Source organism: Chroicocephalus ridibundus, chromosome 1 (assembly GCF_963924245.1).
Source record: "Chroicocephalus ridibundus chromosome 1, bChrRid1.1, whole genome shotgun sequence".
NCBI lineage: Eukaryota > Metazoa > Chordata > Aves > Charadriiformes > Laridae > Chroicocephalus > Chroicocephalus ridibundus.
The window spans coordinates 193,465,935-193,484,035 of record NC_086284.1 but is presented as its reverse complement, the minus strand read 5'-3'; the positions used below and the strand labels follow the sequence as shown (position 1 = coordinate 193,484,035).

Sequence of the window (18,101 nt, the reverse complement as noted above, 5' to 3'; positions counted from 1 at the left end):
GCTACTGCATCCAGGAATATCTGGGCCTTATTTGTTCTCTAATCTGTATTCCCAGTAATATATCCCTCTTTAGTGGCATTATGCAAAATGCTTTGTACATCTTTCATCTTGCTTAACTGCTTTTGCATTCCTTCTGCAAAGTGATTCTACTTGATGTATTACCATGCCTTCCTGCTCTTCGATCCAGATTGAAATATTGTTAGGTGGATTTTCCATGTGGAAGCAAATTTATATACAATGCTAGGAAATACTGGGATCATAGCTTACATCTCAGCATCTTGAAACACAATTGTAACAGAAGTTTTGAAAAGCATGCCAACACCCAAGGCTGTCGAGTACAATTTCCATCTCAACCACTGTGCAAGATGGAAAGGCATGGTCATCATCATGTTGATAATACCATTAATATCATCTCATTTTGGTGATAAACAGGAAGACTTTGGATCAGACTGACAATTTTTTTGTTGTCTGACTGTCCATAGTAAATCCCCACATGGAGCACCCTGCATTTATTTTAATTGGTGTTTGATTGTACATTTGTTTTCAGAAATCATATCTTTATAGAAATATCGCCACTTCAGAAATGAAGGTCTTTCTTGGCTTCATCAAGAGCTGCGAATGTTTGTAAAGGCAGGGATTCCCTATAATTGCCCAAGAGAACCTACCATTACACACTAACTAAAACCTGTTACAAAGCCAGCTGGACAAAGAGCCTTCCCTTACAACAGAAAATTTCATCTCTATGTCCCAGCTTCTCTGACAGATATATCAGTCACATCACATATGCAGGTATTTTAGACAGCTTAATACTTTAAATCAATTCAGAAGGATGCTTTCCTTGTGCTGTAATTTGCATTATGATTTACATCTGGGCAAAATGCAGCATAAATGTCAGTAACACTTTATAAAGATATCCATTCTTCCTTTCACAGGTAGAAATCTTCTGTCATTCATAATGACAGGTATAGTGTAGGTGACAGCAACTTTCTTACCCATTATTCCCATCAGCAACGTGCCTGCTATATTCACATTCTCTAATGCTTTAGAATAAAGGAGTGTATTTACTACTTCCGTCTAAAAATGTCTAGAGCATAATACAGTATTTTTAGCCTTGCCTAATTGTATTTTACTGAGATTTTAATAACATTGCAAATTCCTTAATTTACTTTCTCATTAATATCACTTAAGCTATTCTTAATGTTGAAGGAAAAATTCATAATATAATTATGTAATGTATATCTCCAGAAAGTGGAAGAAGTAATTCTTTTACAAGTAACCTAATGCAATTAATTTCATCAGGCCCTATGCTCTCTTCTGCTGGAAGGAGAGCAGTCACTCTCTCCAGACCAGACATGCATGTTATTCAATGATCATATTGCAAGACTCCACTTCCTCAAAAAACATGCTGTCTGGAAAGCGCAGTGTGCAACTGAGAGATGCCATGAGAGGTTGGTCCAATGGCTCCTGTTGTGAAAAATCCCTGTGCATGAAGTCACTGCAAAAACTGGGTCAATGCAGGTGGACCACTCAGTTTTACTGAGGTTTCACATCTTCTGCTCTTACATTTTGGGTGCACTTATAGGACATACAAACTTATGTCTTACAAACTGCAAAAATTAAATATTTAGTTCATGTTAAACTTGTACTGAATTTTTTGCTCCTTCTCACACTGCTTTGCAGGCAGAAAAGTAAATGTTCTAATAGATTTTTCTTCATCCTGTTCCTTTCCAGATGACCAACACCTCACTTTTGACAATTGTCATTCTGATGCACATTTTGCAGTCAAGTATTTGATCTACTTAAACTTTGGAAATTAACAGCGTTCTCAGGTTTTCTGCTGACAGTAGTAAAAAGTATATAAAGACCATGTCTTAGTTTAAAAAAAAACCACACCAATTGAACAGGTTAAAGGAGAAATAGCATGGGAAAATGAAAGCATAAAAAACAGCTGCCAAAGCAACATTATTTTTCACAGTCCTAATTTTTCCTTTGTTCTTCTTCTCTACTATGTAGTACTTAAATTCTTCAGCATCCCTGATGCGCAGGGTGAGGCACTGTGAGGTTTAGCAAGTGTGGTTTTAATGTCTCTTTGGGGGATTCTTTTTATGTCTCCTTACATAAGTAATCTTGGCAACAGCAAAAGCATGGCATTTTCTCTTTCCCTGATAAAAGGAACCGTCCTTCCCAGTTATAGCACTGCTACTGCAGGATACACATCGGTGAAGGAGGAGGTTATAAAGCATTAACACAGTCCACTGGGACTAGCCAATGCTTATCTGTGAAAGCAGCACTTACTGGAAAACTTATTTTTTATTTCCTTATGAAGGAAAAAAATCAAAAATACTACAAGACTGCCTGCAGGGATAAGAAAAAGACTGAAAACCAGCTAAAGGGATATTAGCAGAAATGATCAAAGTGAAAAGATAAATCTAGTCTAACTGGTAGCTTTAAATGAAACAATAGATAGCTGTCAGAGTGACCACATATGTGGTTTTGCGTTGTTGCTTTTTTTAAAAAAAAAAAAAAAAGCAGAGCAGATAGATAAAGTATCAGGGCTGTACAGAATAAAATGCCAAAACCATTATGGGGTATTAAAAGACAATGGGGATTTTTCAGTTAAAGCCAAACCAGTTCAACAGAAATTGCTTCATAGAGAATATCTGTGTATGTAAAAACAAAATCCAACCCAGAAACTCAGATTTCTTCAATATGTGTGTCATTGTCACGGAAAGCTCAAGGAGGAGATTGTGTGCAATAAAGTCAAATTTGCCGTCTACCCATGTGTTTGGCCAGTATTTATTCCGGTACATTTTTTTCTTCTTCACATGATCCTGCTTGTCTACTCTCCTGCCTTCCTGTCCTTTTGCTTGCATTTATTTCACTGATGTCCTATACCTTGCGTATCTTGTAAAACAACTCAGTAGTGCGTTTCAGCCACTTGCAGAAAACTCCAGCTTATCTGACAACCAAAGAATGCTACCTACAAATGTGCTATACCCTCAGGCATGCTTGTGGGCAGGCTTGTAAGCACGGATGTCACAGCTGCTCAAGGAAGGGCAAGAGTGATGTCATCTAGAGCGGCGCGTGCATATCTGTAACTGGAGACACATGGAGATGTGTCAGTTCTAGTGAACCTGGTCCTGTGGGGAGCCTCAAAGTATCTCTTGAGAGAAAAATAGAGTATAACCACATAATACCATATAATAGGGTATAATAGATTACTACATCAAGCACGCGTGCAAGCCTTTGCAGGACATCTGCAACCAAATAATTGTATAAGATTTTAAAGAGTGCTAAACGTAGAGAATACAAAGAGTGGGAAATAATACACCTGCATAACCCAGTGAAGCAGTTTTATTGTCTTGAAACCATGAAGCTATTCTTATTTGCTTGTGCACAGGAGCAGCTTTTGAACGTCAGGAAAACCATCCTGCCAGCAGTATCTATTAGTTTGTCACCTGGGACACCTAAAAATCCATGGGACAGGGGTGGGCAGCTATTCACTGCTGGAAGAAGTCCAGAGGATCTACCTATAAACTGATGCACCTTACAAGGCTATCATTAATATAATATAACCAGTGCTCCAGTACAGTAGTTTGTCTTAATACAGAGAAAAGCCCTCACAAACGTCTAAAGCAACTTGAGACTTTCTTTTCAGGGGAAAGGGAGTTACTTCCTTATTGCTACTAATAGATGACATTTTAACATTGATGTATTTTAAAAAAGGGGAAGTTCTTTATTAAAACACTAGTATGTCTGGCACCCTTTGAATCTCACCGCAAGACTTTTTATTGCTCTTGTGAAACACCTTCAGTTTGTATTAAGCCGTATAATAAGTGCACATGATTCTTATACAGATTCTTGTACTTAAAGTGATCCCATTATACTTCACAGGGCTAAAATGGAGTTTACAAATGAGAGCTGATTAACATTGTTGTCACAGTCGTGCCTTACCAATGGCGTGTTTTACTTCAGTCACACAACTGCTGTTCAGCGTGACTTGCAGTTACGGCAAAGAAGCCCTTTCACAAAGTGCTTGCCCTTCAAGACAGGCTGTTCTTACAAGCAAAGAAAAAGTCAGCATAAAACAATTGGTGGATAGGGAAAAAATGTGTCCCTGAATGCAGTCAGCTTTCTGGACTATCACCAGTCACACGTGTAAACAAGAGATCAGATGTTATAAGTGGTTAATTCCCAGTTTTGGGGCTCTTAAGGATTTCCTTCAGGATGAGGGTGGTTGAATCACTTATTTAAAAAAAATATGTCGAACTGGCAAATATTCCTTCTCTGTCACCGTCTGCCGCAATTATGTTTTTTAAACGACAACTCATTTCAGCTAATCAGGATTTAATGGTCTCCAAGATTTGCTGTGAAAGCTGTTTGTTTTCCAATACTGAAATGGTTGGCCCTGGAAGCTAATTTAGGTTCAGAGAGGGTATGACTGGATGTGGGACTTTTTTTTTTCTCAGAAATTTTGTTTGGTTTATAAGACTACTCTGTTTTGTTACAAGAATTCTGTCTAAAATAAATCCTAGAATGCCTTAAAAGTGTAAAGAGAGAAGTAAATATTACATTTAAAAATAACACCTAAAACTTTCATACATTTAAGCTAAGGTATGATGAAAACTGCAAGAACAAACATTCTTTTATGAGTTTCCTGTCTGCTTCTCGTATCTCAACAAATAGGTGATGATGAGTTAACTTCGTGAAATATTCTGCTTTAAAGCCAATTCTAACAGACTAACTATACAAATTAAAGAGGTAAACATGTACCATTCCAAAGCCTTATGTCAGAGGGTATTTTACACAAAACGACAAAAAGACCCCCAGAGAAGAGGGTAGTCAAGAGGTAATGGGCACAAACTTGAACATAGGAAGTTCCATCTAAACATGAGGAAAAACTTTTTTACTTTGAGGGTGGCAGAGCACTGGAACATGCTGCCCAGAGAGGGGGTGGAGTCTCCATCTCTAGACACATTCAAAACCTGCCTGGATGCGTTCCTGTGCAACCTGCTCTAGGTGACCCTGCTCTGGCAGGGGGTTGGACTAGATGATTTCCAGAGGTCCCTTCCAACCCCTTTCATTCTGTGATTCTCTGAAGTCCAGGACAGATTTTTAAATCACTGTTGATTTTGCGTGGAAGAAGCTCAAAAACATCCACCGTGATCTGCTGTGCAAAGCCTTCAGTAGACCGAGTAAGGTCTATTGTATACCTTGGTAAGGCATATAATCATAACAAAACAACTCGAAGACTTTTTGAAGTTTTCCCATTACTGCTGCATCTGCAGTGTGAATCCTCAAATGCAATTATTTGCTGTTGCCTCTTCTACTCCAGGAAAATTTTTGATCGTAATAAAACTCAGTTTGTGCTGTGCCAAAGCTGGTAGGTTGCCAGGAAAGGTATGATGGGAACTTTTCTGACACATCTGCCTGATATCCAACTCTGAAAATAACACACTGAACACCTATAATCAACAAAATAAGGCAATTCTTTAAAAGAAAGCACAGCACAGTGCATTTCATGCTTACCAAACTATCCACATCTATACTTGAGTTTACTGCCCACTGCAAGGTTCCCATGATATTCATAGCTAAAGTAAGAATGATGCCAACACTAGCTGGTCCATCACCTGCAGAGAGAAAAACATTCAATTTATAGGCAAATAAAAAGCCAATAGAAATCAGAAAATTAGTATGTATATCTTAAAATACACATTCACATTCTCTCCCCTTTTAGTTCATGGAGAAGACATGGATTTGTTAATTACACAAAGGACCGAGAGCTTAATCATCAGTTAAACACCTGGCTTTGGCACTGAATTTACCGAAAACCCTGATCTTGCTTTGGCAGAAAAAAAGTTTAAATCTTGGTAATTAAGCTCTGAACAGAATCAGGCCTCTGCAATCTTGATATCAATTTCCTTTTTCCAATACATATGAATCTGTGAAATTACTCTTATCTGACTAAAATACCACAGTTAACAATTTTAAAATTTGAAATAGTTGCACTGGTTTACATTTCATTTCTTGGGCAAACAGAGGACATGTTCTCCTTACTGTTCCACAAAGCTGCAGATATAAATTCTTTTGCTTTAATTGTCTGCTGTAACAAGCATAGGATTTTCAAGGGATTTTTCTTTATGAGTTCATACAACACCGTTGATTTTTAATCTCACTATGTGTTAAATGGAATAGAGAATTTAAGCCAAATGCCTTTCTATGATTTCTTCATTTCTTCTATGGCTCTTTTCAACACACTTCCTCCTGTTTTGCTTATAGAGATGTCATTATTAGAGTAATTATGGAAGTAAACAATAAAAGCAAAATATTCCTTCTGAAAGCTGAGAGATTCAGAAAAGGAATTTAGCATTGCTCCAAGGACCTATTACCTGTAACAGTAAAGTTTAGAATGGTGGCAAGGTGACAAATTGTCATGTTTTTAAGAAGTGCTTCTAACCCCTTTTCTCAAATAAAATATCCAGAAAAACAGTATCACAAGAAACAGTTTTCCTAAAAAAAACCCGAACTACTAAACACACAAAGTAAAAAGTTAGAAGGGCAGCAAGACATATTGTTTCCCTATGAATTTTAGGGGAATTAAAAGTCTACTTTGTAACAAAAGTACTCTAAGTGCATATTTTCATGCAGAAGTACTTGTGTGGTTGGATTTTTTTTTTTCTAAGAATCAGGAGAGCTCCTTATACAAGAAATAGAGGATAGCAATTTCATACAGAATACAATAGTCAATAAAATGTACACTTTTATATAACTCCTTTTCAACACTTATTTATGATTAAATGAAATTCGGATATTGTTAGAACCAAAATCCTCCTTCAAAAAATCAGCAAATTCTTGTTCATCAGCAACCATAGCATTGAAACTGCATCCAGATCCTGCACACAAAGTTCAGTGTAGAAATGGGAGAGGGAGAATAATGCCTGAGAATCAAAATCAAAAAAAAACATACATAACAAAAGCGTAGTGAATTAAAAACTGTATTTGAAGTAATCTGTAGCTAAAGCTGCTGAGATTTTCCATAGAACTGAATTATTCCAACATTTTGGGGACACTCACCTCCTATTCTCTGCTGTTAGAGACTTGCTACACCTGGCCAAAGGCAGCATTTCAAATACAAGTAGAGTGATTCTTGTTCATGTACTGAGTTTACTAGGAGCAGTGAGCCATTTTGAAGGAAACTTTGAATGAAATTTGCAAAACTTCACATTGGAAAATGGGTCAGTGGGTTGTGAATTAGACAACTGGGTGACTATTTTTGGTATTGGTGTGGCTTAAAAGGTCATCAAAACTTTTCATGTTAGCCATTTGCAAATGAGAGGAATATTAACCTCTATTTGCTAAAATACTTTGAGCTATACAGATGATAATCAACATCCAAGCTTTTGGGTACACTAATGTGGTTACATTAATGTGGTTTAAAACACGAGATGACTACTTTTACAGCAATTACAGCCAAGAAAAGGAAAGTTCTGTCCCTTCAGATATTATTTTCAGATTAATCGCTTCAATGAGTCCTCTACAACATCAGATTGCAGATAATAATGGTGTAATTTCTGTTTTAATTCAATTGTGTTTACTATTATAACAAACTTACATCAGTGACTCCAATGTATGCTAAATTTTGCAATGGTTTATTTCCCTCGGAAGTTTCTAAAGCTGAGCTGTTAAATAGAAGCAGAAGACTTCCATTTCAGTACAGTAAGGTTACTATACCTGTAGTTATGATAGAGATGAATGCCACAGCAATAAAAAAGACAACAAAAATCATTTCTATCCTCATCTGGAACCAGCGCAGCGTTGACAGGTAGAGGAACCAGTTTGCCGTGTGTAGGTTCAGGGCTTTGTGAAATAAGGTCTCAAAATACGGCTGACGCCCAAAAGCTCTCAGTGTCCACAGCCCTTTTAAGCTTGTAACGAGATGGGTGAATATTGGACTCCGAGCTGTAAAGTGTTTAAATTAGAAATATCATAAACACTCATAAGCAAATAACTTTGATATAACGCAAATACACAGCCCTGTGCTCTAACTCACAGCAATACAACTGTTGTCAGTGTTTAATTTACATATGTTGTTGGAGTACATGACTGAAGTAATCCCAGCACAGGATACACAACAGTCTTTGCATGAATGGGTTGAAATGCCATTCAGTGTATTGCCAGGAAGGGATCGCATTAAATCTTCTTCATTAGCATATTACTTGGGGAAGCTCCTGGCTTACTGTAAGATGCCACAAGAAAAAGGCAGCTCCTCCTCAGCCAAAATTAATTCCTATAATTCTGATAACTCCACCAAGTGTGAAGTTTTTTTAAGCACAGACAGAGTACTTTAATGCTCTGGACTTCACGGTACTGACATGGTAATTTTAAGCAGATCTTGCATTCATAAAAGGTGGTGAGCCAATGCTGGATCCCCATGAACATCAAAGAAATTTAAATTTAGATCGGAGGAACTTCAGAATTCCACTTAAGTAAAAGGGAAGATGATCATCAGTGTTTAAGATGCAGGACTGATTTGCTGAGGATCTGCCGGTTTGTTGTAAAGCCAGACCACAGTGCCTGATCTGCAAAACCACACTTCAGAATGAGGTTTTCCATTTTATTGGGAACATGTCTCTTAATGGGGTGAGAGGAAGGAAATTTAGTCAAATAACTTATTCAGAGATAAAAATTTTTTGCAATCAAGATATATCCATTCTAAATTTTTCTTATAAAGAAACAAACTCATAGGGCACATACCAAGTCTGACCACAATTTTTCGAGTTACATTTACTCTCAAGAAAACTGTATGTCAGGACTTTATTTGTTTTCAGCTGCAGTAGTGATAAAGCCCAGCTTTAAAAAGGTCTTCTCCATTGCTCTTTGGCAGCAGAGCACTCAGTATTGGCTGGACCAGTAACAGCACTGGCTTTAAGGAGATACGTGTTCTGCTCCCAGAGACAATGGCATCTTGCAAGAGAAAAGGCAAAGAAGAGGTGAAAGGGTGAATCACTTCTCAATTGATTCGTTGTGGATTTAGAAGTCTACCAATTTTGCTGCTCCTACCTTCAGATTCCAGTTGTTTCAGCTGCTGAGAAGTGTGGAGGAAGTATGCCCTTAACACAATAAAGGCTGCTATCACAGGCACTGATGCCAGGAAGATGTAGGGTTGTAATATTGAGACTACTGTTATAGCGCCAATCACAATCAGTATTAACTGTAGAATGAAAGAAAAATACTATTGATATAGTAAACTTATCATTTTATAGACTAGAGATTGGTGATGAATCTCCTTCCCATGGCAACAAGCTACTAATTGTTTCAACAAACATAAAGTGCTAGCCTAAGTAGGATTTGCAGCTGAGAACAAACCTCCATGAAAAGATCATGAATAACTGAGACCAGATTCGTAACCTGTTCGAATAAGCTGCCATCTTTTCTAATAGATGAAAGAAGTGTTTTCTGTAGTACAACCAGTATTTCAGGCTTCTAAATTACAAAGCCACACAAAAACAATGGCAGCTAGGCATTCACTCTCCAGTTAAAATTGTAAGAATGACACTTGCAATATCTGCAGACACCTCCCAAACCTACCAGTGCTGTCCCTGTCTCGTCTGGACTAGATGTGCCAGACTGTCAGGAGCTCAGTGACAGTCTCCTGCAGGTTCTGGGCCAAGCAGTTTTTCTGAGGGTCAGAAAAAGTGGGAAGTCGCACATCATCGCTTGCTTAAGGGACTGTAACCCACATATGAAAGCAATACTACTGCTTGTCCTGATCAGAAGACAGGAAATAAGCTGTAAGAGGACTTGTGGTATGAAAAAATAGCAGTTTGAGGAGAAAAAAAGATGTTTTAAGGTGACAGATGACTCAAAAGGAACAAGAACACTCCATAATCTATTTAACCCACCAGAGACCACTACCATTGTCATAAGACCTCAGTAGCTCCAGACAGATTTAGCAAAATCAGGACTTGGTCTTTACTCTAGAAGCATCTTAAGCACTTAGACTGTTTTTGTCTCGTACCTAAATCTAATGAAAATCAAGTACATCAGTGTACTCAGAATAGCAAAGCTCTGCTTTGCATCAGGGTGTTACCTTTCACATTAAACAACTACTTCAAACTGCAAACCTACAGCCTAAAGCAACTGCAAATGGACAATCTGGACAAAATGATGAACATCGCATTGAAACACCACTGCAAATGACCAGTCAGCAAACAGATGAAAAGCAAAACTAATCTCACATTAGGAAGAAACCTGCAGTTGGTGCTTTTGCTACTACATCCATATAAATTCAAGGAAGGATTTAAATTTCCGGTACTCCATGTCAGAGGTCTTTCATGAACAGGTAAGCATGTTCCAGGTTTCCTACCCTTTCTTTTCATCAGAAATCTGAGCAACGCAATAGCAGCATCAAAGCTTCTGAAAAAAATTACTGTATCAGCTGAACAACTTAAAGAATTCTTTCACTATTTTCCTCATTTATCTTAAAAGAACGGTGACACACGTGGGTGATGCTTGTGCAGGCTGTATAGCACTGGTCTGTAGCAATGCAAGAATGAATTTGTGTTTACTCATGATTTCAAAATGCAGAATTTAGTACCTCTTGTATCTCTAATTGTTAAGAAGTGAATGAGCTGTTCAACTGATATTGAGCCAAGTTATACAGCTTTCCCATTTCTTGAGATTACAGAGTCACACAGTGACTGTTTTAATTCCTGTTTCCACCATTTGCTCAAATTTTGCAAAGGCCACCATGATGCCATATTGTTCTCACTGCTGGTCCAACAGTTATTTCAGTAAAAAGTTGAATATGAAAATTTGCATTACCTCATAAATTCCAAACACAAAATAAGTGTAAAGTCAAACAGAAAATGACACCTTCTCTAAAAATACAGAAACAAAAATCAACACACAAGCCAGCTACATCGGCATATGCTCGGGGAATGAGCGGAGCAGAGGGCTCATGCAGCCCAGTTACGAAGCACAGTGCTGCGCTGCGGTGACCCCAGGTGCTGAACTTTCAGGCCTGGGATGAAGCCCAGATGGGAAGACATATTCCAGTGCTTCCTCTGTGTCACCATTTTGGAAAAGGCAGCTGGTGGTGGAGACAGCAATTCAGCAAGAGTTCAGGGTGGCAATGGCTGCAGCAGCCAATCTGATAAACCAATGGTTTATCATTTAAGGAAAACCAGTCATGACCATGGGTATAAGTGTCCAATAAGTTCACTATGACCTTTTGTCTGGGACAATATTAAACCCTAGGGATGAGCATGTCACATGAAGAATCTCCAAAAAATGATGACCCCACTGTAAGGACTGGTAGAAGACTGAGATGGATGTTAAAACAAGTGCCGATGCTACTGCCATCATTAGCTGGCTACAATTCATACCCAAGATGTAGGGAAGCAGGTCAGATGGCTGTCAGAGAATCTACTATCTCTTGTCGTTGATGTAAAGGTTAATACGCCTTTTTTTTATGGGCAACTGGGTATATGCCAGTGACTGGAGAGTAACCCTGGCCTCTTTCATCTCCAAGTCTCATTCATCCTGGATAAAAAGCACTGCTCCCTAAAAGGGATGGTCCCCTGATATGTCCAATACCCGTAAAAGCCCTAAAAAAAACTATGTCATGACATCCACAGCTGCAACAGAGAAGAAGGCAGTGTCCCTTAATGAGGAGTTAGCCGGAGTCATCTACCAGCTCTTTCTCACAGAAGAGGGAATAAGAACCAGCTGTAAAATTTTGTGTCAAATTCTTGGGAAAAGCTCAGAAGTCAGATGGACAAACTTATGCAAACATAAACTGCAGGCTAGCAGAGACGAAGTCTCCATCTCCACAAGACTCAGATTTAGGCACCCCAGTACATTTAGAAGTTAACCTTTTCTGTAGATCTCTGCACCTGGGAAGGAATAACCATATTCACCAGTACAGGCTGGAGGGTGACTGACTGGGAAGCAGGTTTGCAGAGAAGGCGCTGGGGGTTCTGCTGGACCATGAGGCAGCAATACGCCCCTGCAGCAAAGGAGGACAAGGGCAGCATTGTCAGAAGATCAAGAGAGGTGATCCTCCCCCTCTATTCAGCACCCACCACTGAGACTGTATATGGAGTGGGCTCCCCAGTACAAGAGAGATACAGGCATACTGGAGTGAGTCCAGTGAAAGGTCTTGAAGTTGATAAAGGGACTGCAGCATCGCACACACAAGGACAGGCTGATAGAGCTAGGATTGTTTAGCCTTAAGAGAAGGCTTAGGGGGATCTTATCACTTTGTAAAAGTATGTGATGGTATTTATTATATTTATATAAATTATAAATTTGTGTATACATGCAAATAGTTTTTATAAATTACATATATGTTTAAAAATTCTATTCTATTTATATAAATCCCAATAGGTATTTGGTGCAGAGCAAATAAGTCTGAGACAGATTCTTCTCAGTGGCACAAGTGTGAATGTAAGAGGCAACGGGCACAAGTGGAAATGAACAAAATACCATTTAAACATCATAAGAAAAAACATTTTTATTGTGGGGATGAACAAATACTGGAACAGGTTGCTCAGAGAAGTTGTGGAGTCTCCACCCTTGGAGATATCCAAAATCCAACATGGCTCTGAGCAACATGCTCTAGCTGACCCTGCTTTGAGCAGAGGGGTTGGAGAGGTCCCAGGCCCTAGATCCAGAGGTCCTTTCCAACTTCAACCATTCTGTGACTCTGCGATAATCAGCACAGAAGGAGAAAGTCATATGTTTAGCTTCTCTGTATCTCAGAGTAACCTGACTTTGTTCATTAGCAGTGTCTGAAGCTGCCAACCAAGTCTGAATCTATTGAGGACCATAAGAAATGTCTTATGAAGGGACAACTGGTAAAAAGCATTCAAGACAGCGGGTAGTGTCAATCTTCCCCAGAAGAACCTGGAAAGACAGGGCAGCTTATCATGCAAGTCCAGGAGCCTCTGGACTATGGAGTCCAGGAGCCTAGGGAGTTGAGATTAAGGAGACAGAGGTGAATCTATGGGACATTAGAGTATAGGTTAGCCTCTGCAAGGCATCAGAACAGGAAAGCCAAATCTAAGAATTTTCCTTATCCTTGAAAACATGAAAAACTAGTCAGTTTCTTGTAGAGAGTTTGAAACATAGAGACAGAATAACTAAAATAATTTTGGAATAACATCCCCATAGCAGATCTGAAATATCAGAAACAAAATGGCCACACCAGAAAAGACAGCAGTGAATCCTGATCACACATTAATGACATTAATGATTCAGAGAAGGTCTCAATGTCCACGTTTACTCATTCAGCAAATCTTCGTGACATCAGCAAGACATGAAGTAGAGCGGTGATGTCCTTGAACCTCTTCATGTGGAGCTGCACTCTCTAAAGTCACGAGCCAAACTTATCAATTACCAACAAAGATATAGGGAAATGGACTTGGTTTTGATCAGATCGTCATGTTCTGTCTTAACGACACCAAGTTAAGAGGGAGTGTTGATCTGCATGAGGATAGGGAGGCTCTACAGAGAGACTTGGACAGACTGGATCGATGGGCCAACGCTAATGGTATGAGCTTCAACAAGGCCAAGTCCTGCACTTGGGCCACAACAACCCCATGCATCGCTACAGGCTTGGGGCAGTGTGGCTGGAGAGCTGCCTGGCAGAAAAGGACCTGGGGGTTCTAATTGACAAGCTGCTGAATATGATCCAGCAGTGTGTCCAAGTGGCCAAGAAAGCCAATGGCATCCTGGGTTGTATTAGAAGTAGTGTGACCAGCAGAAGTAGGGGGGTGATTGTCCCCCCGTACTCAACACTGGTGAGGCCACACCTTGAGTATTGTGTCCAGTTTTGGGCACCTCAATACGAGAGAGATATTGAGGTGCTGGAGCAAGTGCAGAGGAGGGCAACGAAGCTGGTGAAGGGCCTGGAGAATAAATCTTATGAGGAGCGATTGAACGAGCTGCGACTGTTTAGTTTGAGGAAGAGGAGGCTGAGGGGAGACCTCATCACTCTCTACAACTACTTGAAAGGACATTGTAGAGAGCGTGGTGCTGGTCTCTTCTCACAGGTAATTAGCGATAGAACAAGCGGGAATGACTTCAAGCTGCAGCAGGGTAGGTTTAGACTAGACATTAGGAAAAAAATCTTCACAGAAAAAGTGGTCAGACACTGGAATAGGCTGCCCAGGGAGGTGGTGGAGTCACCATCCCTGAATGCGTTTAAGAGTCGTTTAGATGTAGTGTTAGGGGATATGGTGTAGGGGAGAACTTTGTAGAGTGGGGTTGATGGTTGGACTCAATGATCCCAAGGGTCTTTTCCAACTTAAATGATTCTATGATTCTATGAGTCTATGTTGGTAGGGATTGTAAAGCAAAGCAAACTCACAGATGGAGACAGGCAATCTGTGCAGCAGAGTGTTTGGATTGATTAAGTCAGGCCTGCATACCTCCCAAAAAAAGTCAGAGAGGAACAGGAGGGCCCGGGAAGCTTTTGCTTTTATTTTTTAAATGTTCTGGGAACCAGCTCTATGCAAGGAAAAGCTGGCACTGCAGCATTAGTGGTGGGACACTAATGAGGGGTGCTGGGATCCACACAGAGCCACAAAGTCTCAGAATAGGCAGGATGGGGAGCAAACAAAGGCATCCTCCTTGAGAAACACTGGAGTTGCCTCTATCTCTGTATTTCTTCAATGTTCTCTTCAGTGCAGATGAACTGGAAGGTCATTCAAAACACAAGATTTTGCAATGCATGGAGTTTCCCAGGAGGTACGCTGGAAACAAGCCTTTCCATCCAAAAAATAAAAAGTTTGCAATTCTACGACTCTTAGGGATGTGAAATTCCTCCAAGGAGTAGAGTCATCTAAAGGTCTTCTCTGCCCATTACAAACAGTTATCCAGTGCCTGACAGACTCAGTTTAAATCCCAGAGATCCAAGGGAAGCCACAAAAATGTGAAGGATAAAAGACAAAATTAGGCAATCCAACTTGTGAAGGAAAAAAAAAAAAAGAAAAAAAAAGAAAAAGAGCAGAACTGCCCAACTGAGAGCTGAAAGCACATCATCATGGGTCAAACTGCCCTGTAAGGCAGGTCTGGAAAAGTTTCTACAGAAGACAAAAGAACAGAAAAAATAAGAATATATTTAACAAAAGAGAAGAAGGAAATTAAGTGTGATGCTAGCAAACTGGGAACAGAAGATGGTAAGGAGGTGAAGTCATGAAAGCAACTGAATGCAACCAAACGATAGCATGAAAAAAATATTAATCTTGAGCCAAGATAACTGAAAGAAACTAAGGAATGCCCTTTACACCTCTGAAGTTGAACACGGGCTGCAGCAGGGATACTTGTACTGTAGGGGTCTGTAGGGCAAAAATGGTTCTGAGCTTGAGTGCTAAAAGTTGTTTGCCCAAACAGTGGAGTCACACATACAGGCAAGTACTCAAAAAAGAAGCAATGAAGTTGACTTACAAGATAAGCAGCTATGTAAATAGACATACAGACTGAAAAAAGGAAGAGGGATTTAATTCCAGTTGTTATTTCTTCTCATTAATACTATTTCTTTTGCATGATGTGCGACTGAAACTTTATAGTGCTTTAAGACAGCAAAATTTAGAACTTTTATTCCACAAACCTGAACGAAGTCAAATACTGTAAGTGGAAGTAAGTCATCCAGTATTGCTGTATCTTTTGAGAATCTGTTAAGTATACCACCTATGGATTAAGAAAAAGAAAAAAAAGTCAAACATTTTAATTCCCACAAAATCCTACATTTATTACTTTTACAAAAAGTACAACTTTTCCTGAATGCAAAATATTAAGGTAAAGTACAAGATTTTTTCTAGTACAAGCAATTCCATCACAGTTTAGTGGAGCTACAGATTCTTTCCTCAGGGAGGAATTTGGCTCCACAACTTCTGTTTCAGCTCTTGGAATCTTGAAAAAGAATGAGGAAAATGTAATAAAACATAATTAAACAAGACAGAAACAGAGGCACAAAGCATAAGATCTGCACCCCTTATGCAGGAGGATCTGATGTTACAGATAATTTGCACATCAGCATTTATATATAAATAATGAATATACATATTTAATGTATATTAAATATACATATTTAGATGTATGAGTTTGTACACCAGTTTCCTAGCTTCTGAGTAGAATTACTGTAATCAACAGGTAACAACAGAATTAAGAACATAATGGGAAAACGAAGGAGAAGGCCTATGTTGTATTGTCATTTACCAGTGTCTCCTGTGACCTAGTGTGCACCAGTAAGAAGGGTATTGGATAGGAATTTAATGTACAGCAGGAGATGGACGTTGTTGCAACAGTTATATAATGAACTTATCAACTCCAGAGCCAAATTTGAATACACATTCATACACATCGAATACCATTATTCACACGAACTGATGTTTTATGCCATTTTAGTAGAACTACTCATGAAATAAAGCACTATTTATCATCCACACTTGACTCCTTGTCACTCACCACATAGCTGACTATCTTTTCTATTGCAGTTTTAGACAAAGTCTATTCATTAGAAGTTAGTCTAATTTTATTGCCTCAAACAGTTAACTTTTAATTTTCTCCAACTTACAAGGTGGTATTTCAGAATCAGAATTGACAACTGAAATATGTCACACTTAAAGTGCAATGAAGGTTCATTAAAAGATTCACAGATTACTTTATGTGGCAAACTTTTAACATTCAGCTTGACTGAAAATGTAAATGGAAAGCAACAGTATCCTTTAACAGAATGAAAACTGTTTAATTGAAATGAAACCCACACGTGAGTCAATCAGTTCCCATCTCAGTTACCTGCTTTCCAAGAGTTGAATGTTGACATAGGTGCATGAAGAACTGCGTGCACCATCTTTTGATGAAGAGTTTTAGACACTGTTATAAGCGTATGCACAAGGGGCAAACCTCTGAAGATTCCCATGGCAAGCAGGGTATCTGCCACTCCCACGTAGATATAAATGATGTAGTAGCTGCTAGTGTCAGTGACAATCACGGGAGGTTTGTCAGAGGTACCGTTTTCTGATTGTGTTGTGTTTACTTTCGAAGCTATCCTGTGCGATGAAAATTAAAAATAAATGCTTTACTGGAAATTGCGTTTTTTTTTCTCTTTTATTTTCTCTACTAAACAAATAGTACTGTGATGTTAATTTGTTTTTAAACTATGTTAATAGTTAGTTATATGTATTTCCAATATTTTTTAAAATATTATCCTGTATGCATAAAATAGAAATTATGAACTACACCATGTTCCACTAAGGAAAAGTTACTCTGTGTGTCTTCCGGGGCTAAGACAATAACTGGTTTATTCATCTCCTCAGATACCTTTGGCGATTCAGGAGCCTATCAGCATTTGTAGTAATTTCTGAAATTAGTTGTAATTCATAGGATCATAGAATGGTTTGGGTTGGAAGGGATCTTAAAGATCATCCTGTTCCAACCCCCCTGCCATGGGCAGGGACACCTCCCACTAGACCAGGCTGCTCAAAGCCCCATCCAGCCTGGCCTTGGACACTTCCAGTGACGGGGCATCCACAACTTTTCTGGGCAGCCTGTTCCAGTGCCTCACCACCCTCGTAGTGAAAAATTTCTTCCTGATATCTAATCTAAATCCACCCTCTTCCAGTTTGAAGCCATTACCCCTCATCCTATCACTACATGCCCTTGTAAAAATTCCCTCTGCAGCTTTTTGTAAGCCTCCGTTAGATACTGGAAGGCCGCTATAAGGTCTCCCTGGAGCCTTCTCAATTGTGCAATGAAGGGTTTTTACCAAGATGAAAACTGAGCCATTGTTATATAACTACAACCCCCCAAACAGTTTTTTCCAAACTACTGTGAAAAAGCAGTTCTTTGGTAGTCTCTTGCAAATCTACTCCCTGTTTAATCACTGATGAAACTAGCCTAATGAAGGAAAACACATCTGCTTCTTTTAACCAGAAAAAATAGTTTAAGTGTTGAAAAAAGTGAATTATTATGGAAGTAAAATGCTTTAAGTGTAATATAAAAGTCAAAGGCCTTGGTGACCTATCGTAAGGGGACATCAACGCAAATCCCTCCTCCTCCTCCAGATCAGACGTAATTCACCATATGCTTTCTAG

The 18,101-nt window shown here is 39.1% G+C and overlaps 1 protein-coding gene across 1 annotated transcript in view; it reads right to left on the bottom strand.

Moving 5' to 3' along the window:
• Window positions 1–18,101, bottom strand: part of CFTR (CF transmembrane conductance regulator) — a 93,958-nt gene that overhangs the window by 19,883 nt on the left and 55,974 nt on the right. The window contains exons 17-21 of the mRNA XM_063323241.1: window positions 16,804–17,057; window positions 15,617–15,696; window positions 9,061–9,211; window positions 7,732–7,959; window positions 5,530–5,630 (exon numbers count right to left, since the gene is read on the bottom strand). Coding sequence (XP_063179311.1) covers window positions 5,530–5,630; window positions 7,732–7,959; window positions 9,061–9,211; window positions 15,617–15,696; window positions 16,804–17,057 — 814 coding nt within the window. The remainder of the gene's footprint in view (window positions 1–5,529; window positions 5,631–7,731; window positions 7,960–9,060; window positions 9,212–15,616; window positions 15,697–16,803; window positions 17,058–18,101) is intronic.